Source organism: Mustelus asterias, chromosome 3 (genome assembly GCF_964213995.1).
Source record: "Mustelus asterias chromosome 3, sMusAst1.hap1.1, whole genome shotgun sequence".
Taxonomy (NCBI): Eukaryota; Metazoa; Chordata; class Chondrichthyes; order Carcharhiniformes; family Triakidae; genus Mustelus; species Mustelus asterias.
In genome coordinates, this window is record NC_135803.1 from 41,741,494 (window position 1) to 41,768,354 (window position 26,861).

At 45.2% G+C, this 26,861-nt stretch overlaps 2 protein-coding genes across 3 annotated transcripts in view; one reads left to right on the forward strand and one right to left on the reverse strand.

The window, feature by feature from the left end:
- Positions 1-10,130, reverse strand: part of LOC144490184 (mitofusin-1-like) — a 54,158-nt gene extending 44,028 nt beyond the window's left edge. Inside the window, exons 1-4 of one of the 2 annotated variants that reach the window (XM_078207990.1) lie at positions 10,030-10,130; positions 3,540-3,661; positions 2,424-2,559; positions 1,296-1,458 (exon numbers count right to left, since the gene is read on the reverse strand). In XM_078207990.1, coding sequence (XP_078064116.1) covers positions 1,296-1,458; positions 2,424-2,559; positions 3,540-3,654 — 414 coding nt within the window. In that variant the 5' untranslated portion in view covers positions 3,655-3,661; positions 10,030-10,130. Of the gene's footprint in view, positions 1-1,295; positions 1,459-2,423; positions 2,560-3,539; positions 3,662-10,023 lie in introns of both variants that reach the window. The other variant, XM_078207994.1, reaches the window with a different exon arrangement.
- A 13,515-nt stretch (positions 10,131-23,645) lies between these two features.
- Positions 23,646-26,861, forward strand: part of zmat3 (zinc finger, matrin-type 3) — a 34,949-nt gene continuing 31,733 nt past the window's right edge. The window contains 2 exon segments of the mRNA XM_078208050.1: positions 23,646-23,690; positions 23,692-23,824. Of these exon segments, the coding sequence (XP_078064176.1) occupies positions 23,646-23,690; positions 23,692-23,824 (178 nt within the window).

A 26,861-nucleotide genomic window follows, 5' to 3' on the forward strand; every position in this document is an offset into this window, starting at 1 on the left:
ATGCACGTATCCTGTCCCACATTAAGTCCACTTGTCCATTATCCTTGCCATCGCTGACCTATATTGTCTGTCTTTCCCCTTATGTCGTCACCTTGTAATCCTTATCTTTATGTTCCCCCCTTGCAAACGTACTACTTCTTGGACTGTAGTCTTTTGTATATACTTCCTTCCTTTGCTTTTCAACTGGTGGTGTAGCTTCCATCCCTTGGTTCTATGCCCTGGAATTGTTCAACTACTAAACCCCTTCTCAATTAAAAACCTTCTCAAAGTCCTTTTCTTCAAACAAGGTTTCAGTCATTCTTCCTAATCTCTCCCTTCCGGCTGATGATCCATTTTCCTTACACATATCTGATTTCCTGAATTAATTTTAAACATAAAGTGCTTGAAAATATAAGATGTTGATACTTGATCTCTTGTGTCTTTATTAACCAAAAAGATCCCCTCCTCTTGCTGCAATTATCTCATGATTCTATTACAATTCTTTGTGTTGCTCCTTAGTTTGCACATTTCTTTCTCTTTATGGCTTAGGCACATTAACAGTCTCTATTTTTCTGATTATTTTTCTTCTGTGACTCCTTTTCCTCATCGCATTTGTTGCACCTTAGCGTTCATGCATATTCATCAATGTCTCTTGTTTAATCTTCAATTTCTATCCGTCTTTTTTTGTTTAAATGCCTAGGCTTTACAATCGGACATTTGTCAATATGCACTCGGTTCAGTAAGCATAGGTATCAGGCAGGACAGACAATCCAAAGACTGCTGGGATACAGATGGGTAAAAGTGACACGAGACCACAGGCTCAAGCTCTGAGTCAGTTCGGAGTCAGGCTGAAGCCAGTAGCAGGTTTGGAAATAGTCAAATACAGTTGACATATCAGGTGAAGGTAGCAACCACACAACTACATTCCACAGAGTGGGATGGTTTGGGGGATAACTGGCAAACACCAATACTGCACCCAAATAATCATTTTGCACTTGCAAAAATGTAGGTGGATATAATTCTTGTCTGGAAATACACAGCTTGGGTATTGCTGAAAAAAGATATATGTCAAAACTTTATTTTTGTCAAAGCTTTGACGTGTCTTCTTTTTCAGCAATAGACAGATATGTTGAATTGCAGAATTAAGAAATAAGAGGAAACTACTTGTCCATAGCATATTCACATGGCTTCTCTTAAAAAAACACATTATTTGAAAATTCAATTTTTAACAAGATATGGCTTAATTTCAAACAACCTTAACAGCCACATTTCCAGCACCATGTATTTACAACAAATCTACACAAACAGGTCCTTACTTTTACATTCTTCTTTTCCTCAGAGTCCTCAGTCATCAAATAGGCTTTGTCCCCATCTGTTCCTTCAACGCTGAGGAAGCAGTTGGTTGTGTGTCCAATGCCACTGGGCAGTACCTTGTCCCATAGCATGGCATTGATTACAGTACTCTTCCCATTGCTTGTTCTGTGACAAAATCAAAGTGGAAAACTTCTAAAAATGGATTTCTTTCAAAATCAGTAACCCAGAAAACTTCTAACCATCTAAATAAAAGAAAGGACCTCAAAGATCAACAACTTATTTATTTCAGGATAACAGTATTAGAACGGTGTTAGACGAAGGGAAATTGTGACTGGGGAATTCAAAACTATTTTCAGAAAGTAGGATCAATGGCTCCAAACTAAAAGAAGTTAAAGTTACCGCTACAAATCCTGTCACAAATATAACATTCTGCCTGGCTTCTAGGGTTCAAGATCAACAAAGCAATAATTCTGTCTTTCTATTTCCCATTTGGATTTTCTTGAGGCATTTCAGTGTGGAAATTACTGTAAATATTGTTGCCTTCAGTTCTTCAAAGCTGGTGTTCATGTGGCAAGACCAATAACTATTTCACTATCATTCTTGCATCTGAAGAAATTCTTCTCCCACCTCTTACACGCTTGGACAAGATATTAGAAACACATTTGCTTTTTGATAGGTGCTAGGTACATTTTCTAATCTTCACCCTTAAATATTTTGCAATGTCATAACTCTTCTTCTGTTTCTTCTGAGCTTCAAACATTGGGTGATCTTCCCCCATTCTCAGTGTTGAAATCAAGATTATCACCATACCTCCATTCTGATTAATTATTTCCATTGGCTAAAAACAATGAAACTCAATACTTTTGAAAGCCTTTCTTCCTCTTACAAACTTAAAAGCTTGTAGCAACCCAAGCAAGTCAGAAGCTAATTATTAATTCTTGATTGATCTACATTGCGCACCAACTTTCTGAAATTTGGTACCATCCTACACTTTTGACAAGGGTTCTCAATTATAAAGAACGATTTGATGCACCTTGGAGGTGCATATTTGTTCAACCAGAAAATATGACCCTCCTCTTTGTAGGTAGCAATTAATCTGTTAATTATCCATGATATATCTTGCATCTCACCTCCCAAAAAAGGCCACTTTCATGTGTCTTCGTGCCAGCACCTCACCGATTCCAGCCACTTTAGTTGCAAACATTTCAATTTCTTCCAACTGCTGCTGGGTTGCTATTTTCTCCAATCCCGCATTTTGATGGGATTCTAAGATTCAAATCATGGAAACATTTAACAAAAAGAACTTGTATTTATAAATCATCTTTAACTGTAATAAAATGCCTCAAGGTGCTTCACAAGAGTGCTATCCAACAAAAATTGAGTTCAAACCAAAGAAGATATTAGGATAGGTGACCAAGAGCAAGGTCAAAGAGATAGATTTTTAAAAGTATCTCAAAAGAAGAAAGAGAGGTGAAGAAATTGAGAGAGAGAAACAGCAGAAAACAGGACCACCAATGGTTGAGTGAGGGACATCAGTGATGCACAAGAGACAATAATTGGAGAAATTGAGCTTTTTGAGGATTGTAGGGTTGGAAGATATTGTAAAGATAGGGAGGAGTGATGTCACACATAATTCAAACACAAGGATGAGATTTTTAAATTTGGGGTGTTGACAGGCCAGGAACCAGTGTTGATCAGAGCACAGAAATGATGCGCAAACAAAATTGGTGCAAGTTAGGATTTGGACCAATGACTTCCGGAAGAAGTTAATTTTACAGAAGGTGGAGGTTGGCTAGAGTTCATTGGAATAGTTGAGTCTGATGGCAACAAAATTATAGATGAGGGTTGCAGAGCAAATAGGCTGAGGGAGATATGAACAATATTACAGAGATACAAATTGACAGCTTTACTGACTGGAGACATGGGGTCAAAAACCCAAGTCAGCCAAATAGGATGCCTAGATTCAGAACAATTTAGTTCAGCCTGAAACAATGATAGGGGAGGACTGGACTTGGTGACTGCAAGTGGGGTTTGTGGTGGTGGTCACAAATATGCTGGAAGACATACATGATATAAACAAAGTATATTTATTATTCTCTACTGCTGAATAGGCAACTCAAAGTGTTACAAACAAAATAATTGTAGGTTATTGTACCTAAGGTATGTGGCTCATCATCTTTTATTTTCTATATTGCATTGACACTATTGTTTAACATCTACTAAATTACCGGTAATTGATGTCCCACCTTTAATAAAGCTTGCCCCTTCATTAATATATTCCAACAGCTGATCAAAGATCGAGTTAATCTTCTTTTTAGCCTGTACAAAGTGCTTCAATGGAGATGAACTGGTATCTGCCATGGTTCAACTGTGTAGAAAACTCATAAGAATTATTAAAGGAACAACAACATTTAAACAATTTTATAAAATCCATTTTTATCTTCTGTTTATCCAATTTGAAAGCTATGACAGGTAAGATTTTTCTTTGGTAAATAGCAAACCCTGGCTACTTAAAATGTACATTAATCATTGATCTGGTCAGAATGATCAGACTTCTCAATTCACTAAAATAAAAATTGGTTTTAGAAGCCAGTGTACAGCCAGAGGCCAAAATATTTGAAGTAGGTTTCAGCAGAAAGGACCAGAATAAGCTTTTTAAAAACAGAAAATAGGAAAATAAAGCAGGGGAAAAATAATGGAAGAGAGAGGAGAAAGGAAGGGCCATGGGATCTATTACATGCAGGCAGATGGGAAATCAGTATAATGTCTCAACGGGAAAACAGCACCTCTGACAATACAGCGCTCCCTGAGTACAACACTGGAGTGAGCCTTGATTTTTATGTTCAAGCCCTGGAATGGGAAGCCAGAACCTTGTGACTCAGAGGCAAGAGTGCTGCTAACTGAACACAGCTGAAACATTTGTTAGAATATGTCATGTCAGTTTGAAAAAAGGGTCAAATACATTTTAAATATGTATAATGAATGGTTGATACGTCAACAAGAGATGAAAGAAATCACAAACTGCGTACATCAAACTTTATTCTTTTTTGCTCGTTTTAAAATGGACTTTTATTGAACCAAAGAATGACTACTGGTCACATGACTCAAGTCTGGTCATCTGTTCTGAAAATTTCCAACAGCAATTATAAGGACAAAAGAGTTCCACTCACCTTTGTGGAACATCACACCCCATTATAAGATCACATTATAATCACGAAACCTGGGGACTGGCAGACATTATTCACAGTAAGAAGTCTCACAACACCAGGTTAAAGTCCAACAGGTTTATTTGCTACCAAATAAACCTGTTGGACTTTAACCTGGTGTTGTGAGACTTCTTACAGTGCTTACCCCAGTCCAACGCCGGCATCTCCACATCATGATATTATTCCTGCAGAGGTGTTAACAGTCTCATATCACACCTGGAACTGTCAAGGTCCATTTCAAAAAGGAACCACTGAAGGAAATGGATGCAATTTGGATTTTTATAAGCTTACTCCTCTAGCAGAGTTCACAGGGTCTAGCAAGACAATGACTACCTTGAAACAGGGTTGTCAATATGGATGGTAACTCTTTCAGAACACTGTGAGCCATAAAACAAAAGACACCCAACAGATCCTATGGCCCTTCCTTTTGAAATCATTGTGGAGGAAGAAGGCCACATAAAATCTCTATATTTAGTTGAGAACTGAGAAAAAGGCACCCTAATTTCCCTCCAACTTGAAAAGAACAACAGCAAGGCTCACGGCTGACCAAGCAGCGAGCAACAAATCTCAGCTCCTCGAAGCCTGTTCATCCGGAAGCCCAATGGCCACCGGCTGCAAGCAGAACAAGTCTCTGAATATCAATCTCATCGTGCTGCACCACCTTCCATTTTCAAGGATTTTTTTGCTGCTGTCCTCAGTAAAGTTAAAGTTAATTTATTAGTCACAAGTAAGGCTTACATTAACACTGCAATGTAGTTACTGTGAAATTCCCCTGTCCTCAGCCAGGAAGCCACCAGAGTTGGAACCTCTCCACAAAGGAATCCCCCTCTGGATTTTGACTTTCTAAATTCAGGAAATCGTGTGAACTATAATGTATTCAAAACATCAGCTCTTTTCTCTCCTTACAAATGCTGCCAGACCTGCTGAGATTTTCCAGCATTTTCTCATTTGCTTTCACATTCCAGCATCCGCAGTAATTTGCTTTTGTCCAATGCATTTCTGAGATTTGTTTACTATTATTAACGATAGTTGTGAAACTTGCTCTTTTCTATCCCCCCTTACTGTATATGTATTTGTGTACGCAAGATTGCCCCCAGGATTTCCTTTTGTAAATAAACGAACCTTCTGAGTTAATCATAAAGAGAGTTTGCTGAGAGTTATTTATAAAATTGGACCACACAGACTGAGGGTTTGACACACCATACCTTGTTTTAAAACAATCAACATATCTGCTTATGGACTGACAGTGAGAGGATAAAGAAGTTCAGTTTGCCTCTCTCCATGACATGGTGAGTAGAAGTAAAATCAGTAATACTTAGATGAGAAAAGCCTATTCAGCCTCAAAAACATCAGTGCAAAAGAGAAGGCTGAAGCATTTGCAACTGTCTTCAGCCAGGAGTACTATGTGAATGATCCATCTTAACCCAGTCCCAGGTCCAACCATCTTCACCTGCTTCATCAACGACCTTCCTTCCATCATATGGTCAGAAGCGGAGATGCTTGCTGATGATTGCAAAATGTTCAGCACCATTCCTGACTCCTCAGATACTGAAGCAGTCCATATCTACATGCAGCAAGACCTGGACAACATTGAGGCTTGAGCAGATAAGAAGCAAGTTACACTCAAGCTGCACAAGTGCCAGGCATTGACCATCCCCCAACAAGAGAGAATCCAACCATCTTCCCTTGGCATTCAGTGGCATTACTAATAATAAAAACAAAAAATGCTGAATAAACTCAGGTCTGGCAGCATCTGTGGTAAGAGAAACAGAGTTAATGTTTCGATTCCATATGACTCTTCTAATATCCTGAATCCACCGCTATCAATATCCTGGGGATCACCATTGACCAGAAAACTGAACCGGATTAGCCATACAAATATTGTGGCGACAAAAGCAGATCCGAGGATGGAAAATTTGCAGAGAATACCTCACTTTCTGGCTCCCCAAAGCTTGTCCACATCTGCTTATGAACTGACAGTGAAAGGATAAAAAAGTTCAGTTTGCCTCTCTCCATGACATGGTGAATAAAAGTAAAATCAATAATACAAGACACAAGTCAGGAGTGTGATGGAATGCATTCTTCTTGTTTGGATGAATGCAGATTCAAAATCCCTACCCTTCTCAACGGTAGTTAGGGTTGGGCAATAAATGCTGCCAAGTCAGCACAGCCCATTTCCCTTGAATTAATAAAACCACTCAGGAAACTCAACATCATCCAGGACAAAACAGCCTGCTTGTTTAGCACCCCATACACCACTTCTATAAAATCAACTTCAATGGAATGGGCACTGTGTCCAGATGGCCAAAAACCATCTCCCCTGCTAGGTATTGTTTGTTCTCTCAGATGTCAAATGGCCAATGAAGGACAAAGAAGATGCTTCAAAGGCATTCAAACTCTCCTTGAAGCATGGTGGCATTGACCTTAATGACTGGGAGGAACCTGCTACCAATTGTTAAGAACGGCAACAACTTGTCCATCAAGCTGCATCACGTTTTGAGCCCCAATAGCTTAATGATGCAGCAGAGGAGGAAAGAAAAGGAAGAGAATCCTGCACTCCAGATCCTACTACCTCAAGGGGCTTCCTGCTACATCTGCCCAAAGCTATACAGGTTGAGAATCAGCCTGTTAAGTCTCATTAAGACCCATGGCAGAAACTCATGATCCTGTGTATATGTCATCCTCAAATTGAGGGTTAACTGATGATGACAGCCAATGAAGTATTTTCGAAGTGTAGACAACAGTGTAACGTTGGAAGCATGGCAACCAATTTGCACAAAGTAGCTCTCACAAACAGCAATGTTATAATGACCAGATAACATGTTTTTTATGATACCGATGAGAGATAAATATTAATAAAAACAGAAAACGCTGGATAAACACAGCAGGCCTACAGTGCAGAAAGAGACCATATGGTCCAATGAGCCTGCACCAAATTGTTGAAAGAGCATCCTACCCAGGGTCCGCCCTGTCCCTGTAACCCCATGCATTTACCACGGCGAATCCACGTAACCTACACATCTTTGGATGCTAAGGGACAATTTAGCATGGCCAATCCATCTAAACTGAACATCTTTAGACTGTGGGAGGAAACTGGAGCGCCCGAAGGAAATCCACGCAGACATGGGGAGAACATGCAAACTCCACAGAGTCACCCTAAGGTCAGAATCAAACCCAGGTGCCTGGTACTGTGAGGCAGCAGTGCTAACCACAGTTCCACTGTACTGCCCTATTCCTAGGCATATTTGGATGAATTTGGTACCTGAGAGTTGAGGTTAGTTTTTGTGGTAGCAAATAACAAATATATCAGCATAGCGAAAAGCAATTTGAAAACAATTGTCAGGAGAAACACCATGTGTACTCCCTCTACATTGCTCACCGGAAGTCTAACATTTCTAAGTTTGTGATCTGAAGATTTTGAAATTTTGCCTGCGCACTCAAGTCTAGGTTATTAATATATATTAAGAAAAGGAGTGGTCTTAGTACCTATTCCTGGGAACCCCACAGAATAACTTCCTCCAGTCCGAAAAACAACTAGTCACTGTTTCCTGTCACTCAGTAGTTTTGGAAGCCATACTGACCCGGTCCCTTTTATTCCATTTCTTCCAACTTTGCTGGCAACCTATTCTGAGGCACTTAATCAAAAATCTTTTGGAAGTCCATGTGCACCACAACAATTGCATTACTCTCATTAAACATCTGTTACCGGATCAAAAAACACAATCAAGTTAGTTAAGCTCAATATACTTTATACAAGAGGAAACTAAATGTATTATCTCCAAATTTGCAGATAATACAAAGTTGGGTGGTAGGATGAGCTGGGAGGAGGATGCAGAGATGCATCAGCATGATTTGGACAGGCTGAGTGTGTGGGCATATGCATGGCACGTGCAATATAATGTGAATAAATGTGAGGTTATCCACTTTGGTAGCAATAACAGGAAGACAAATTATTACTTGAATGGGTGTAAATTGAGAGAGGTGAATACGCAGCAAGATCTTGGTGTCCTTGTGCATCAGTTGCTGAAAGTAAGCATGTAGGTACAACAGGCAGTAAAGAAGGTATGTTGGCCTTAATAGTGAGAGGATTTGAGTACAGGAATAAAGATGTTTTACTGCAATTGTATAGGGCGTTGGTGAGGCCACTATTGTGTGCAGTTTTGGTATCCTTATCTGAGGAAGGATGTCCTTGCTATAGGGGGACTACATTGAAAGTTTACCAGGCTGATTCCTGGGATGCAGGTCACATGAGGAGAGACTAAGTCAGTTAGGATAGTCTTCATTGAAGTTTAGAAGAGTGAGATGGAATCTCATTGAAACCTATAAAATTCTAACAAGGTTACACTGTGTAAATTCAGAAAGAACGTTCCCAATGGTGGGGGAGTCCAGAACTAGGGGTCATAGTTTGAGGATAAGGGATAAACCTTAGGACGGAGGTGATGAGAAATTGCTTCACTCAGAGTGGTGAATGTGTGGAATTCACTACCACAGAAAGTAGTTGAGACCAAAATGTTGTTTGATATCAAGAAGAAATTAAACATAGCTCTTGGGGTGAAAATGATCAAGACATGCTCAATGCTCTGAACGGCCTCCTTCTGCACTGTATGGTCCAATGAACGTGGAAGTCAGTTCTTCTCGCACATGTGAGGGTGGTATACTTATCTCAATTTCCCATCACCTGAACCATAATATACAAGCACTTTAAACAAAATAGATTTACATTTATCCTGTGTATGCCTCAACATTTTAAATATTTAGAACATACATCACAGAAGATTGTTAATTTATTCTTAAAAGTGGTCCTGTATAGCTGATGGTAACAAGTGTTTGGGCGAAATTATAACAAAGTGGAATTAACCCACTGACTGTTGAGGATTCAAACCCATTTGCCAGTTTACAGAAAGTAGCATCCGTCCTGTCAACCAAAGTTCGACTGCATCATAGGGAAGCCCAACAGCACCACATTCAACAAGAAGTCCCAAGTTTTTATTTTCACTTTCACTGACTTCTGCCATTGAACTTGAGAGGGAACATTAACCTCGAAGGACAGAGTGGGTGAACGTTGTGGCGACCCAGGAACAGTTTGGTGAACAGGTGTCGGGAGGGGTAGTTTGCGTCCACTGACAGTGCCAACTCAAAACACATCACTTAGTTTTACATCAGTTACTGCAGAGGGTCCAACTCCCGCAACTATTCCAGAGCAGACAAATCACTCCTCGCCTTTACTTTCAATAACTTCAGCTGTCAGGTGAATAAACTAGAAATAGTATAAAAATGAGTGCAGTATGAAAATGTGCGCTTTTCCCTGTCTGTATTCTTGACTCTTACGACACTACTTTGGTTTCACTAACGGGTTGTTTCATTGAGAAGCCTGATTGAGGCCCGAATTATACAACACACTCTTTCGGCCAGTCAGTCAAAGAAGCTGAAAGACAAGCAGTGGAACTGAGAAGCAAATTGTCCGTATCCATCGCAAGCCCCACTGCTCAGCTGCCACCCTCACTTTCCCCGCGACCCGCAGTACCTTCACCTTCACAACCGGGGTTGCTCCAGTCGCCGGATCGCCTGCCGCGCATGCTCTAGTCGCCGGATCGCCGGTCGCGCATGCTCCAGTCGCCGGATCGCCGGCCGCGCATGCTCCAGTCGCCGGATCGCCGGCCGCGCATGCTCCAGTCGCCGGATCGCCGGCCGCGCGCACCGAACGTTGTCAACCGTCCGGAGTTCCATGATGCCGCGCGCACTGTATCTAGAGTTCCACCCGTCTGTTGCTGAAAGCAAATACCGGGGATGCGGCTGGAATGTGGAAACAAACGGAAAATGCTCGAAAATCTCAAAGAGTCATCTATATCCAAACGTTGGCTCTATTCCCTCTCCACAGAAGCTGTCAGACCTGCTGAAATTTTCCACCATTTTCCGTTTCTTTGCTAGTTGGTGCGCAAGCGTTCAGAATCAAGTGGGAGATGATCCCAAACTATGTAATCAAGCGGATAAGGGACATGTCCAGAGAAAGCGTTTCCTCCATCTTAATCACTTAATAGTTTGAAATAATTTATGTTTGCGGAAGAGGCTTCATTCCCATCATTGATATTCTGTTGGGTAGGAGACCAAATCTGGATCTTTAGGAGAAAGTATTGAAGTTATTTATTCATGTGCAGCTCCAAAAATAAAGTTTGCATTTTATATGGTGCGTTCGTATGACAGTCCAACGGGGATTGTTGTAACACTTTGGCACATGGCACTTCTGAGACTGCTCCCATTTTAATGTTGAATACCGTTCTTCCTGCCCGCTCAACACTGACTCCTGCAGTGCATGCAAGAAGTTGGAAAGAAACCCATACAATGAGCTGCGCAGATTTCCACTTGTGAACGCAGTGAAGTGGGCATCAAGTCCAAAGTGCAGTTATGAAATTAATAGGTAGGCAGATTTTATCATACGCAGCAAAACTTTGTCGGAGCTAATATACGTAGAGGTTGAGAGTATTGAAAATGACATCCTACCTGCTTCCTCCTTTACTGCTACCATTTATTTAGTCATCGTCTGTAATTCTTAGCGCAACTTTAAGATGAATAATTTTTCAAAATGATGAATTTATGTCGTATAGGAATGTCATAATACCATGGATTCATGTGGTTATAGCTGCCCTGTTTTCATTGGATGATGGAGTTTATATCATTAGTAATAGTAAGTGCAACATGCAATTAACATGTTTTACACTGCACGTCATTTCCATGGGTCAAACATTTGTTGAAAGACTTGTAATTTACTACAAAACATTTGTGGTATTCAATATTCAAAATATTCTCCCCAAATTGCTGCCCTCGCACTATACTCTCAATAATCAGCAAAGTGATGGAAGGGGTCATTGATGGTGCTATCAAGCAGCACTGAGCAATAACCTGCTCAGTTTGGGTTCCGCCAGGCCGCAACTTCTGGCCTCATTACAACCTCAGGCCAAATATGGACAAAGAGCTGACCTCAAGCGGTGAGGTTTGACTACTGCCTTTGACTTCAAGGCAGCATTGGACCAAGTGTGGCATCAAGGCACCCGAGCAAAGTTGATGTGAAGGGGAATCAGGACAAACACTCAGCTGGTTGGAGTCATATTTGGCACAAAGGTTGTTGGAGATCAATCATCTCACTCTTGGGACATCGCTGCAGGAGTTCCTCAGGATAGTGTCTAAGGCCAAACATCTTAAGCTTTTTCATCAATAAACTTCAGCCTGCATTACCACCCTGACTTGGAACTCTATCACCGTGTCTTCACTGTCATTGGTGATAATTCTGGAACTCCCTAACAGCGCTGTGGATGTATCTACAACACATGGACTCCAGCAGTTCAAGAAGGCTTTTGTCATGCACAATTAAGGATGCACAATAAATGCTGGCCGAGCCAGCAATGCCCACATCCCATAACTAATTTAAAAAATCAATTTTCTGGCATTGCACTTGGAAAGTCAAGACCAAAAGTAGTCTTCAAGCAAATAGTTGGGGATAATTGGACAAGGACACACACTTTTAATTCAGTCCCCACTTATATATATATTTCTATCCTAAATTCCTACTTCTGGTACAGTGGTTAGCACTACTGCCTCACAGCACCAGGGACCCGGGTTCGATTCCCAGCTTGGGTTACTACCTGTGTGGAATCTGCATGTTATCCCCGTGTCTACGTGGGTTTACTCCGGGTACTCCGGTTTCCTCCCACAATCTGAAAGACGTGCTGGTTAGGTGCATTGGACATGCTAAATTCTCCCTCAGTGTACCCAAACAGGCGCTGGAGTGTGGCGACTAGGGGATTTTCACAGTAACTTCATTGCAGTGTTAATGTAAGCCTACTTGTGACACTGATGAATAAACTTAAACTACTTCCACATTTATAATAGAAACTGGCTGTAGAAATTTGTCAAACTGTAATTGCACCCTGCCACCAGTGGTGATACTGAAGCACTGGCACTGGTGGGAGGTGTAATTATGGTGTGACAAATTTACATAGTCAGTTTCCATTATAAATGCAGACTAAAGTATTTATAATAGTAAAACATTGACAGGAAGTGCGCATAGACATTAAAAACCTTACATTTTAAAGATTACATGGTTAACTGAGTATACCCTGAATAGTTTACTTCCTGAATTACAATGTAAATTCTATTGCTTGATCTAAGGTACATAGTAAGTGCATAGCTCTAGCTGATGAATTGTACCACTTTGTATTTCTAGGTCACAATAAAACATAAGTGCTAAAGACGAGGTTTCAGTGCGACAGGCAGGAGAGAAATGGGGGTGGGGGGAGCTGCTTAATCATCTCAGCAGTGAGGGACATCAATTGAAATATGGTTATTGAGTCTTAAATGCAGTTATTAATATGTCATTTCCGTGGGTAAACATTTGTTTAAATATTTGTAATTTACAACAAAATATACATGGTATTTTATACATTACTAAATCTCTTGCGGCACTACACATGGAAAGCCAAGACCAAGTGTAACCTTCAAGTGAATAGTTGGGGATAATAATAAGCAGGCTTTATTATATATATTAAAATTTATTTGTCAGAGCTAATACATGTAAAGGATGAGGGAGTCTTGCAAATGACACCTTACCTGCTTTTCCCCTTGTTGCTACCATTTAGTCATCGTCTGTAGTTCCTCATGTGCAAAAGGAAGTATCTGATACAAAGTCAAAATTTTACTGGCAATTGTGTTACATATGCTAAGTGAGGATGGCTGTGAAAAATCAGTTGACAGCACAGTGGGTTGGAATGAGACCCATACAGTGAAGTACTGAAGAGTCCAACCAGAAAATTGTCCTTTAGTGCGGTACGTTGCAGGGGCTAAGAGAGAGAAAGAATTTCTCTGGTCAGAAACTAGATATACATGGGACTCTAAGACAGCATTTAAAGTTGGACAGTGGAAGTGTGCCCCTTTCTCAGAATGTATGAATACTTTGATTGGCTGTGCTTGTGGTCTTATTCAGATTGCATTTAGATAATTTTAATGAATCAATAGAGCTTACCATGCATTCATTTTTCAATCATAAGACTACTAAAGGCAAGCACATTCCCATACAATTCAATTAACAGGTTTGGAGTTAAAATTGCCATAACAGGTAATTTAGTGTTATGCATGCAAAACAGAACACCATTTTCAGGTGTAACAGGTGCTTTAAGTAAATGTTTATACTTTTAAAATAGACTTTACAATAGTCAGACCTTGACACAGGACTTTTCAATGCATTTTGAAATTAAATGCTGTGACAAAGACAGCATTTTTGTTATGTAGTTAGTTGAGTGCACAGGATTATTTTACATAAAGAAACTGCTTTATCCAGGTTGAGCAGGGTTAGAGTTTCGGTTAAATAGACCCAGGCACGAGGGGCAGGTGTTGAGAGATTGGAGGGTAGGAGAGGAGATGCCAATAGGCGGAGTAAGAAGGGTGAAATGGAGAAGAGGTGTGGGAGGAGAAAGTGCAAGGAGTGTAGGCAAAGTGGAGGGGAGGCTGGAGAGAAGAGGCAATGGAATTGATGGAGGGGCGCTGGGGAACAAATAAAAGGTAATTTCTGAAAGGGTGACCAAGGTTATCTCTTGAGCAGGTGGGCGTTGGCTAAACCTTGCCCTCTCATAGCCTCAACAATTCCTCTCAGGAGTTTTGGGAGATTTTTGTAAAAGGTAAAGTTTCCTACAAAATAGTTTGGATTCGAAACTCATGAAGCAACTACAATGGGAGCAACATGCAATTCCAGAAATGAGTGGGGTTTAAAGGAGAAAGTTTCAAGAGAGAAATGTGTTTTTTTCAGAGAGACAAATACCACAAGCCACCCCACACTGATCCCAGTTGATGTTATACTGATCAGGAAGGTCCTAGAATGAAACCCTGGCTCAAAAGTCCATAACTTATCTTTTTTTAGAAAAGGTGGATGAACAGAGTCACAGGATTGCCAATCTGCTTTTAACAACACAAGAAACACATTTATTAAACATGAAAAGTTTGACTATAACACAACGCTCCTTCACTTCCACTTATTTTCACAAATGTATACAGATTTTAAGGATAACACAGGTACAAAATATATCTTATACAATAATGTTGTCAGTGAACACACAGTCCCTGTAACCCAACAGGCTAACTGTGGTCAACACCCCACTCTGAAACAAAGTGGTAGATGTCACCCGTAAGACCATAAGATATAGGAGCAGAATTAGGCCATTCGGCCCATCGAGTCTGCTCCATCATTCCATCATGGCTAGGTTTCTCAACCCCATTCTGTCGCCTTTTCCCTGTAACCTTTGATCCCCTTACCAATCAAGAACTTATCCATCTCTGTCTTAAATAAACTCAATGACCTGGTCTTCACAGCCTTCTGTGGCAATGAGTTCCATAGATTCGCCACCCTCTGGCTGAAGAAATTCCTCCTCATCTCGGTTCTAAAGGGTCGTCCCTTTACTCTGAGGCGGTGCCCTTGGATCCTAGTCTCTCCTACTAATGGAAACATCTTCCCCACATCCACTCTATTCAGGCCTTTCTGTATTCTGTAAGTTTCAATGAGATCCTCCCTCATCCCTCTAAACTCCATCGAGTACAGACCCAGATTCCTGAAATGCTCCTCATATGTCAAGCTTTTCATTCCCGCAAACATTCGCGTGAACTTCCTCAGGACCCTCTCCAAGGTCCTTCCTTAGATATGGAGCCCAAAATTGCTCACAATATTCCAAATGTGGTCTGACCAGAGCCCTATAAAGCCTCAGCAGTACATTCCTGCTTTTGTATTCTAGTCCTCTCGAAATGAATGCTAACATTGTATTTGCCTTCCTAATTGCCAACTCAACCTCATCCAATCAGACTTCTGTGGATTTCTCTTCAAATTTCCCCCGGGTGATTGTCACACAAGTGTTTCCAAACTCCACTCTCAAAAAGACACACCTTAGAACAATCTTTCAAACAATGCTTTCTCTCAATTGTTTCTGGCAAGGATCCACTTTCAGGATTTCCAACTCTCCTTTGTCTTGATTAGCCACTTACTTTCAATCTTTCACATAAACTCCCAGGTATCCAGCCACCAATTGTTTCCTACGAAAGTATAATTAAAAGCTTAGTCAAAGAAGCATGCCAAAAAGAGATCAAAGTAATTGTGGTTCTTAAAAGATGAGACACAATATGCAATATATCAGTTTAGTTACTTTTGTAGTATGTCCTTGGTTGACTAGCGTTTATATCAAAATGCTTCAGATTGCAATGATACTGTGGTATCAGTCTGAGATTGAAACCTATAGTCAAATTAGATGGCAATGTCAGAATTATACAATGGGTTGTGACTAGTATTATGTTTGCCTCGTAACCACTTTAGGTAGAGTCAGGAAAGTGTACATACAGTAGGCCAACTGCTCAATTCTGCAGGTGATCAAAAGAGAAGCTGCTCTTCAAATGTTAATAATGAGTTCTGGGAATTAAAATGTCTCACACCTCATGCCAACAGATGTCATGGGACCTTGACACCATCCCACATCCGTGCACTCATAATACTTGCTCTGAGACACACCAATATAGAAACATAAATAATGTTTCCCTACACAAATATATAAGGAACTGTCACAAATATAACAAGCAATAAACTAACCCGGATTCAGGACAACAGATTCAGGGACTACATATGCAATATGGCAGAACCAGTCCTAAAGTGGCCAAGCCAGGGATTGTGGGAACAGTCCAGAATGAGCCCTGAGAATAACTTACGCATTGGGTGAAGATGGCTGAAGGAGTGTCCATAATCAACCCCAAAAATATGCTACAAAAGTAGCAAAAGTGATTAGGTGGAGAGAAGCAATGTTGAAGAGTGATAGATTAGCCAGCCATGGGAGCAATGGTGGCTGGTGGTGGCCAAAAGACTGAGGGAGGAAAGTAGCTGCATCCAAAGAGCATGGATGTATCTGTTAAACCTCACTGCGACTGGAAAGGATTTAAGCACATTTATGTTTAAAGCTTTGACAAAGGGTCATCTGGACTCGAAATGTCAGCTCTTTTCTCTCCATACAGATGCTGCCAGACCTGCTGAGATTTTCCAGCATTTTCTCTTTTGGCTGAAGATGTGTAAGTTCGGTGGAATGGCTATGCTAAATTGCCTCTTAGTGTCAGGGGGATTAGCAGGGTAAATATGTGGGGTTACGGGGTTAGGGCCTGGGTGGGATTGTGGTCGGTGCAGGCTCGATGGGCTGATTAGCCTCTTCTGCACTGTAGGGATTCCATGATTCTCTGATTAACATACCAGACATGGAAGCCTCTGTCTGGTATGTCCTACCGCAAACACCACACCCCCTAGCTGATGATTCAGTACTCCTCCAGGTTGAACACCACTTGGAGGAAGCACTGAGGGTGGTTCAAGCACAGAATGCACTCTGGGTGTCCATCTCCAAGCATAGCTTGGTAGCACCACTATTGACCCACCTGACCAAGTCTCAAAGGACATAGATGCTAGATAGGGTCTTTGGCAGGTAGTGAGGGAACCAACAAGAGGGAAAACCCTATTTGACCTCATCTTCACCAAACTTCCCAGCACAAATGCATCTATCTATGACAGTATTGGTAGAAGTGGCCACCCACACTTTTTTGAAGCGTGCTGGAGGGCATGCCAGAAGCAGCAAGAAGCATACCTAAAAAAATTAGGTGCAACGCAAGTGAAGCTGTAACAGGACCACTTGCAAGCAAAATAGTGAAAGCAGCATCAGATTAGATCTAATCAACAGATTAGATCTAAGTTTTGCAGTCCTGCTGCATCCAGTCAGGATTGGTGGTGGAAAATTAAACAACTAACAGAGGAGAAAGCTCCACAAATATTCCCACCCTGAATGAAGCGGGAGTCCTTCACATCAGTGCAAGAAACATTTGCAGCAATCTTCAGCCAGAAACACCAATCCATCTCCGCCTCCTCCTGGTGTCCCCAGCATCACGGATGCCAGTTTTCAACTAATTTGATTTGCGGCAGGTGGTATCACAGAATGGCTGAAGACACTGGATATGGGACCTGACAACATTATGGAAAGAGTACTGAAGACTTGTGCTCTAGAACTAACTGCACTAGATAAGCAAGGCCTGGATAACATTCAGACTTGGGCTGATAAGTAAAAAGTAACATTCACATCACACAAGTGCCAGGAAATTACCATCTCCAATAATAGAGAATTCAACAATCTCCCTTTGACGTTTAATGGCAGTACTATCACTGAATCCCGACTATCGACAGCATGGGGAAATTACTATTGACCAGAAACTGAACAGAATCAAACATATAAATACGATGGCTATTGGAGCATGACAGAAGCTGGGAATTCTGCAGAGAATAACTCACCTCCTGACTCCCCAAAGCCTTTCCACCATCCACAAGGCACAAGTCAGGATTGGGATAGAATATTCTCCACTTGCCTGCACTCTGAGTGCAGCTCTAACAACACTCAGGAAGCTCGACACCATCCAGGCCAAAGCAGCCGCTCGATTTAACACCATCCAATACCTTCAACATCCATTCCCTTCACCACTGATGTACAATGACAGCAGTATGCACCATCTACAAGCTGCACTGCAACAACTCACTAAGGCTCCTCAACATCACCTTCTGTAAACTACAGCGGTTCATGAAGGCAGCTCACCATCACCTTCTCAAGAACAATCAGGGACGGGCAATATAAATGTTGGCCTTGCCAGCGACACCCACATCCCATAAGACTTTAAAAAAAGCTTACATTGGAAAGTATCTTTGATGTTTGGAGGCCAGATTTATATTCATAGTGGAGCTTACAATTCTGTGATCTGTTCAGCTGTCATTTGCACCTTGCATGACCTGGGCCTAAGCAATGATGCCAATACTTAGATCAGGGATATTTCCACATCGTCTTGTATTTATCTTTCTGGAAAAAGAGTGTGTTGATGGGCCCATATTCAGTGCATTTGGTGAGGAGGAGGAGGCCGTCGGCATTTGATTTCCCAATTCCTCCTTTCCTAACCTTGTCCCTCCGCTGTGTAATTACCTCCAAACCTGGCCTTTAAATCTCCCAAGCAGAATCAATTTATCTTGTTTTGGGGTAGCTGCCAGTATAGAATCTTCTGCATAAACGTGCTCCTATGTTTTGTCAGTAGGGTTGAGTATGGGAACATAAGCACTGATGATTGTGGCCCATTGACTAGAACTAAGCTGAAGGTATAGGTTCATGATGCATTCATTAATAATGCCAATTGGAAGTTCTGCAAATATATCTGATTCTATTTCTGATGGTGAACTTTATCGATATGTGATCCTCCCCTGGTTTCTCCTTCCAGAAGAAAGTGTATCCTCCTCCTTCCTGTCTAAGCTGGCCTGCTGCAGGGAGACATATGTCCCTGATCTTATTTTGCCTGAGATACTTTGGTTCTCCTTTCAGGGCATTCACTGTTTTGATTTTCTTTTGTAGTGAACAGGTGGCTGTGTGGTTGCACCAATCTCTTCACTATTTACTTCAGCCTAATCATGGAGCTCATTTGTGATCAATTCCCACAAGGGGTCATCACTGAGTTGCATCCTTCAACAGACTGAGCGCACAGACTGAGGTACCCGTCCAGAATATCCATGACTCACAATATGCCGATGACTATGCAGTTGTGACCCACATTACAAACAACATTCAGACCACCCTCAACCTCTTCAGCTCTGCATACGAAAGGGTTGATGTCTCACTGAACATCAGCAAGACCAAAATCCAGACCAAAATCCTCCACCAGCACATCTCTGGGGAAGCAACTATACCTCAGCTATTGTTATTAATGGAAAAACTTTAGAAGTCATTGAACATCTTCCATATCTTGACCCACTACCTTTCTGAAAAGTTAATCATCAAAGAAGAGATCCACACAGAATTAGCTGTGCCAGCACAGCCTTTCAAGAAATCTTCAACAAGAGATCTCCATAATGTGACCAGAGATGTTATTTTTAAAAAGATTTTTGGGATTTATTGTGAAGCAAGCTTGTGGGTCTTTGTATGTGTGAAACTAAGTTAATTAAAATGAAGACAGATTGTAAGGTTTAAGACATCGAAGAAGTGTAGGTGGTAAATGCATGCATCTGAAGCAGGTGTACCCTTGTGAATTTTCTATAAGTAAAAAGCAGTGAGCAGAAATTTGCATTAGGAGATAAGTAACAGTTTGGATTTTTAGCCATTAAATTTCAGAGGAGACTTCAGTCCCAGACCCGCTATTCACATTCAAATTACCTTACAATCCCCCCTGCATACGTAATGCAACTCCGCGCCTATTTCCAGCACGGGGCTGACGGCGCCAGATATCAGGTGCTGGGAGATGCGCTCAGGGCCAGATGCCCAGCTTGGATTGTGCTAATCCGGCCCCGCTAACATCTCCTGGCCTGGGATGGGAGAATCACCCACACTGCATCCGCATGCCTAATAATTGGCTTCAGAAGCAGATCTTCTTTTCACAAATTAAGTATGGCACCCAATCTCAAGAACAGAAAAATGTTTTAAGGACACTCCGAAGGCCTCATTGAAAAGAGAAAAATCAACATCGGTGTGTGGGGGGAACCCGCTACAAATTGTACCATGTGGCAGCACCTCATCCAACAAGCTGCAACACATTCAGAAAGTTGACTGCATAAATTCTGCTGCAGGGATGCAAAAATAGTAGAAGGAACAAGAGATGGTTTGAGAACCCTTCTAAAAGGCAACTCTTGTCCTCTGCCCAAAGATCTGTAACGCCAGAATTGGCTTGCCAAGTCACCTGAGAAGGACTGACAATTACAGCAGAGAGTGAATGATTGGCAATATACAGCATACTTATCTGTTTTCACATCAGTTATTGAGAGGGTAGAACCATCATGGATAGGTATAGAAGTTGGTGCACTTTACTGTACTAAGGAAATCACTCAAATTTAAAGTCGACAAATCCCCAGATGATGGTGCACTTCCAAGGAATCTGAAGTCAACTATGGAGCAGACAGCGAAGGCTCTGAACCTCCTAAAATTGGTAAAATATCTGAGGAAGCCAAGATGTACAATACTCTTTCTGGTCAGATCCCACATTGAGTACTGTGACTTCCTCTTGCCATGCAGACATTGGGCTAGATTGTGTGGTCAACAGTCAACCAATGGCACTCACTGCTAACCTTGAAGAAAGGCTCCCTCAAAGATGCAGCCATCACTAACATTCTTATTTCCAAGACGGTTTAAATCTGAAGATAGTTAAGAAGATCACTTTAACATAGACATAGAACAGTACAGCACAGAACAGGCCCTTCGGCCCACGATGTTGTGCCGAGCTTTATCTGAAAATTCAGATAAAATACACTTCATGTGTAGCAACAACAGTAACGTCAGCATGCAGGTAAGCATCCAATCAAATTGGAAGTATTCACATATTGCAAACCAGGAAGTTTAAAGCACTTATTATCTCACACTTTTAATTTGAAATTTCAGAAGAAAAATAAATGATAAACAAACTTTATTAAACAAATAGAATTATGTTTTTTATAATGGAGGCATTCCACAAATATGAAGTTAGCTTTACAAGACCAATGAGTGTTCAGCAGTAATTATGAAGTTAGTATGTTGTTATGCCGCAGTCAATAACACTTTCAAGGTTTGTTTTTAGTGAGACAAACTGCATAACAGTGGAACTTCAATTGATTTTGCATTAATTGTAGCTTGAGGTACCTCAACAGAGCATCTTCTCTTAAGAACGTAGAATTACTGACAGCAATTCTGCGTTTCTGTCTTACGCTGCACATATATAGACTCCACAAATTGCTGTTAGTTTCAGTACAGAAATGACCACAAACACTGACGGTTTCGCTGACATTCTGTCACTACCATAACAAAATGTGGGGCATACAATTTCAGGACGCAATGTAAAGAAACTAGGTTACTCCCTGGTGTCAAGGGGTCTGAGATACAGCTGTTACACTCTGACATTAGTGCAATCACTTATCTTGCCAAAAATTGCATTAATGCTGAAACGAACTTACCAGTGTGGGATCAAGCTCAGTTATGGTTTAGAAGTAAATAGCTCTTAAATAAACAGTAATCTTTTCACAAATCCATTCCTTCCCTGAAGGATACAAAATCAAGCATGTCAATTTTATTGGCTCAAGCTGGCACTATATTTCTTCCTGCATTCTGTCGATCATCTATTGTCACATAAACTGCAAGATGTTTGGCCAACATTTCTGCATGCACTGAGCCCAGTTGCAATGCTGATTCTCCTTATAGCAGCAATGCTGTTGCACCCTCACCACCGTTGCTGCGGGAGACAGTGTCCAGACTCCCCTGCCCTCTCCAGGGATGCTATTAGTCAGAGACTCAGCACCTCCTGATACTGGCCACCCGCTGCACCCTCCACACTGGGCTTTCCTTCACACTGGCTCCTGCCACTCCACCTCCACCCCTCCCGCTCTTGCCCCCACCGCTCCACCACCCTTGCCCCCTCATCCGTCAACCTTTGATCCTGCCACCCTAGCACCGCAGCGCCTTCACCCCACCAACCACCCCTTCCTTCACCCCAAACTCAAGGAAGCACATCCCCTTCACCCCAGCAACCCACTACCCTCACCCCAGTGGGCACACCTGCCAAATCCACAGCAGCCAACCCACCCACACCCTGACACACCCACTTGACCCGACCTTGTCACATACAATCCTCTCCTCAGCGATGCAGCCTTCTCCCCCCCCCCCCCCCCCCGCCCCCCCATCCTGGGAGACATGCCGTTACCACCACTGACCCTCTCCCCACTGGCACCCCTTCCTCTTCACCCACTGACAACCTCCTCCCTTTCCCCCCAGCTGACACCCCCTTTCCCTCCCCGTCCCCACTGAAACACCCCCCCCGGTAATCATTCCCCCCTCCCTCCCCCGGTGATCACCCCCTTCCCCCCCGGTGATCACCCCCCCTCCCCGCTGATCACCCCACCTCCCCCACCGGTAATCACCCCCCCTCTCTCTCGGTGATCACCCCTCCTCAATCCCCCGATGATCTCCCCCCGCCCCCCTCCCCGGTGATCACCCTCTCTCTCTCGGTGATCACCCCCCCCCCCCTGGTGATCACCCCCCCTCCCCCGGTGATCAACCCCCCCCCTCCCCCGGTGATCAACCCCCCCCTCCCCCGGTGATCAACCCCCCCCCCCCTCCCCCGGTGATCAACCCCCCCCCCCCTCCCCCGGTGATCAACCCCCCCCCTCCCCCGGTGATCAACCCCCCCCCTCCCCCGGTGATCAACCCCCCCCTCCCCCGGTGATCAACCCCCCCCTCCCCCGGTGATCAACCCCCCCCCCTCCCCCGGTGATCAACCCCCCCCCTCCCCCGGTGATCAACCCCCCCCCTCCCCCGGTGATCAACCCCCCCCTCCCCCGGTGATCAACCCCCCCCCTCCCCCGGTGATCAACCCCCCCCCCTCCCCCGGTGATCAACCCCCCCCCCCTCCCCCGGTGATCAACCCCCCCCCCCTCCCCCGGTGATCAACCCCCCCCCCCCTCCCCCGGTGATCAACCCCCCCCCCCTCCCCCGGTGATCAACCCCCCCCCCTCCCCCGGTGATCAACCCCCCCCCCTCCCCCGGTGATCAACCCCCCCCCCTCCCCCGGTGATCAACCCCCCCCCCCTCCCCCGGTGATCAACCCCCCCCCCCTCCCCCGGTGATCAACCCCCCCCCCCTCCCCCGGTGATCAACCCCCCCCCTCCCCCGGTGATCAACCCCCCCCCCCTCCCCCGGTGATCAACCCCCCCCTCCTCCGGTGATCAACGCCCCCCCTCCCCCGGTGATCAACCCCCCCTCCCCCCCGTGATCAACCCCCCCTCCCCCCCCGTGATCAACCCCCCCTCCCCCCGTGATCAACCCCCCCCTCCCAGTAATCAACGTCCCCCTCTCCTGTGATCCCCTCCCCGTGATCAACCCCCCTCCCCCAGTGATCCCCTCCCCCGGTGATCACCCCCCCTCCCCTGGTGATCCCCTCCCCCCACCCCTGATGATCACCTCCCCGTGATCAACCCCCCCTCCCTCCCCCAGTGATCCCCTCCCCCGGTGATCCCCTCCAGCCCCCCGCGATTCCCCCCCTCCCCCTCCGGTAAGGCCGTTGGCCGGAGCACGGGCAGCCCACCCGCCCCGCGCGCGGACAATGGCTTTGAAAGGGATGGAATGTGGACGGTGCCCGCGTTCTCTTCCCAGCATCCTCCTGGTCGTCCCCGCGCGCTGCCAGGTGCAAACGGCAGCGGCATCCCTGCCTCAGCGAGCCCGCAAAGCCCGGCTCCCACTGGCTGCCCCCTCCCCGGCTCTTCCCCTCCGCCAACCGGCTGGCCCTGTCCGTCTGCGGTAAGAGAACTTGTTCAAGTGTAGGGGACGGGGGTTGATTCCCCCTCCCGTTCCCTGCAGTCGCCGGCGCTTTTGGTCCGTTTGTGGGAAACTGTAAATAATTTTTCCGAGGGCACAGTACAGGGGAAAATGGCGATCAGTGCAAGGCAGTGAAGGCTTCCAGCAAAATAACTGCAGAAATTACAAGTCAGTTGCAGAAATGTGTGCATGAAGATTTGCATCAAATAATATTAATGGACATATCTAAGGGCTCCTTAGAAATTACAATAGAATATTGAATAAAATAATAGTATGCGATTATGAAAGCTCTCCCGTTAACTATTACTATACTTGGAAAGTGATTTGATTGAATTGGATTTTTTTTATGGATAGAAGCAAGGGGGGTTGACTTTGAAAGCACTGTTGCTCGAACGATGAGATTGATTTTTCTTTTGGTGCTCCATTGAATCCAGGGTTAGTTGCCGGTACAGTGAATGTCAGTCACAAAATAGCGCCTCATTTATTTCCAATGAGTGTATTCGAATGAAAATTGGGAGGTTGCCTACAGTGGGGACAGGTAAATACATAACTGTTTTTTCCCTTTCTACAGTTCTTGTAACATGTTATATTTTTCTTAAAATCACGTAAACATTCCAAGGATGTGATTCTTTGTCACCTTTCTCGGGCAACGATTCTTTCCGAAATTAAAGGAGATCTATATCTACATGTATACTGGCTTAGGTGATGCCCCTTGGCACCGTTCATGGTTTGTCAGAGGACAATGAGAGAAAATCATTGTGACACTCAAGATGGGTGTCATTCAAAAGACTTCCAATGTAAATGACTTTATTGAGGCAAATGTAAAGATATCGGCCCAGATCTTCTATTCTCCGGAGGATGGAGCTCTCAGAAGTTGCACTTGGAAGTCCCCATGCAAGGATTGCATGGGAATTGTGCAGGAACTTTCAACCTTGCATTTGGAACCCTCCAAAACTCTGAACCCCCAATATACACCAAAGTTGCAGACTTAGTAGCATAGTTACCCACTAAAAGTTGGAAGTATTAAACTAACCCCTTGATAACAGCTGACACCCCTGAACCGCCCCCCCATTTCCCTCCCAACTACTCCCTCACAAATATTCCCCCACCCAAATATTCCCCCACCCAAATATTCCCCCCTCGACTATTCCCCCCTCGACTATTCCCCCCTCGACTATTCCCCCCTCGCCTATTCCCCCCTCGCCTATTCCCCCCCCGCCTATTCCCTTCCCGCCTATTCCCTTCCCGCCTATTCCCCCCCCGCCTATTCCCCCCCCCGCCTATTCCCCCCCCGCCTATTCCCCCCCCGCCTATTCCCCCCCCGCCTATTCCCCCCCCGCCTATTCCCCCCCCGCCTATTCCCCCCCCGCCTATTCCCCCCCCGCCTATTCCCCCCCGGTTATTCCCCCCCCCGCCTATTCCCCCGCCTATTCCCCCCCGCCTATTCCCCCCCCGCCTATTCCCCCCCGCCTATTCCCCCCCGCCTATTCCCCCCCCGCCTATTCCCCCCCCGCCGATTCCCCCCCGCGCCGATTCCCCCCGCCGCCGATTCCCCCCCGCCGCCGATTCCCCCCCACCTATTCCCTCCCTCCCACCTATTCCCTCCCTCCCACCTATTCCCCCCCCACCTATTCCCCCCCCCACCTATTCCCCCCCCACCTATTCCCCCCCCACCTATTCCCCCCCACCTATTCCCCCCCACCTATTCCCCCCCACCTATTCCCCCCCCACCTATTCCCCCCCCACCTATTCCCCCCCCACCTATTCCCCCCCACCTATTCCCCCCCCACCTATTCCCCCCCCACCTATTCCCCCCCCCACCTATTCCCCCCCCCACCTATTCCCCCCCCACCTATTCCCCCCCCACCTATTCCCCCCCCACCTATTCCCCCCCCACCTATTCCCCCCCCCACCTATTCCCCCCCCACCTATTCCCCCCCCCACCTATTCCCCCCCCCACCTATTCCCCCCCCCACCTATTCCCCCCCCCACCTATTCCCCCCCCCACCTATTCCCCCCCCACCTATTCCCCCCCCCACCTATTCCCCCCCCCACCTATTCCCCCCCCCACCTATTCCCCCCCCACCTATTCCCCCCCCACCTATTCCCCCCCCCACCTATTCCCCCCCCCCACCTTTCCCCCCCCCACCTATTCCCCCCCCCACCTATTCCCCCCCCCACCTATTCCCCCCCCACCTATTCCCCCCCCCACCTATTCCCCCCCCCACCTTTCCCCCCCCATTCCTATCCCCCCCACCTATTCCCCCCCCCACCTATTCCCCCCCACCACCTATTCCCCCCCACCACCTATTCCCCCCCCACCACCTATTCCCCCCCCACCACCTATTCCCCCCCCACACCTATTCCCCCCCACACCTATTCCCCCCCACACCTATTCCCCCCACACCTATTCCCCCCCACACCTATTCCCCCCCACACCTATTCCCCCCCACACCTATTCCCCCCCACACCTATTCCCCCCCACACCTATTCCCCCCCAACCTATTCCCCCCAACCTATTCCCCCCCCCCAACCTATTCCCCCCCCAACCTATTCCCCCCCCAACCTATTCCCCCCCCAACCTATTCCCCCCCCCAACCTATTCCCCCCCAACCTATTCCCCCCAAACTATTCCCCCCCAAACTATTCCCCCCCAAACTATTCCCCCCCAACCTATTCCCCCCCAACCTATTCCCCCCCAACCTATTCCCCCCCCAACCTATTCCCCCCCCAACCTATTCCCCCCCCAACCTATTCCCCCCCAACCTATTCCCCCCCCAACCTATTCCCCCCCAACCTATTCCCCCCCCAACCTATCCCCCCCCAACCTATCCCCCCCAACCTATTCCCCCCCAACCTATTCCCCCAACCTATTCCCCCCCAACCTATTCCCCCCAACCTATTCCCCCCCAACTATTTTCCCCCACACTACTCATCTACTCCCCCCAGCTCCTCCCTCCCCCCCCAGCTCCTCCCTCCCCCCCAGCTCCTCCCTCCCCCCAGCTCCTCCCTCCCCCCC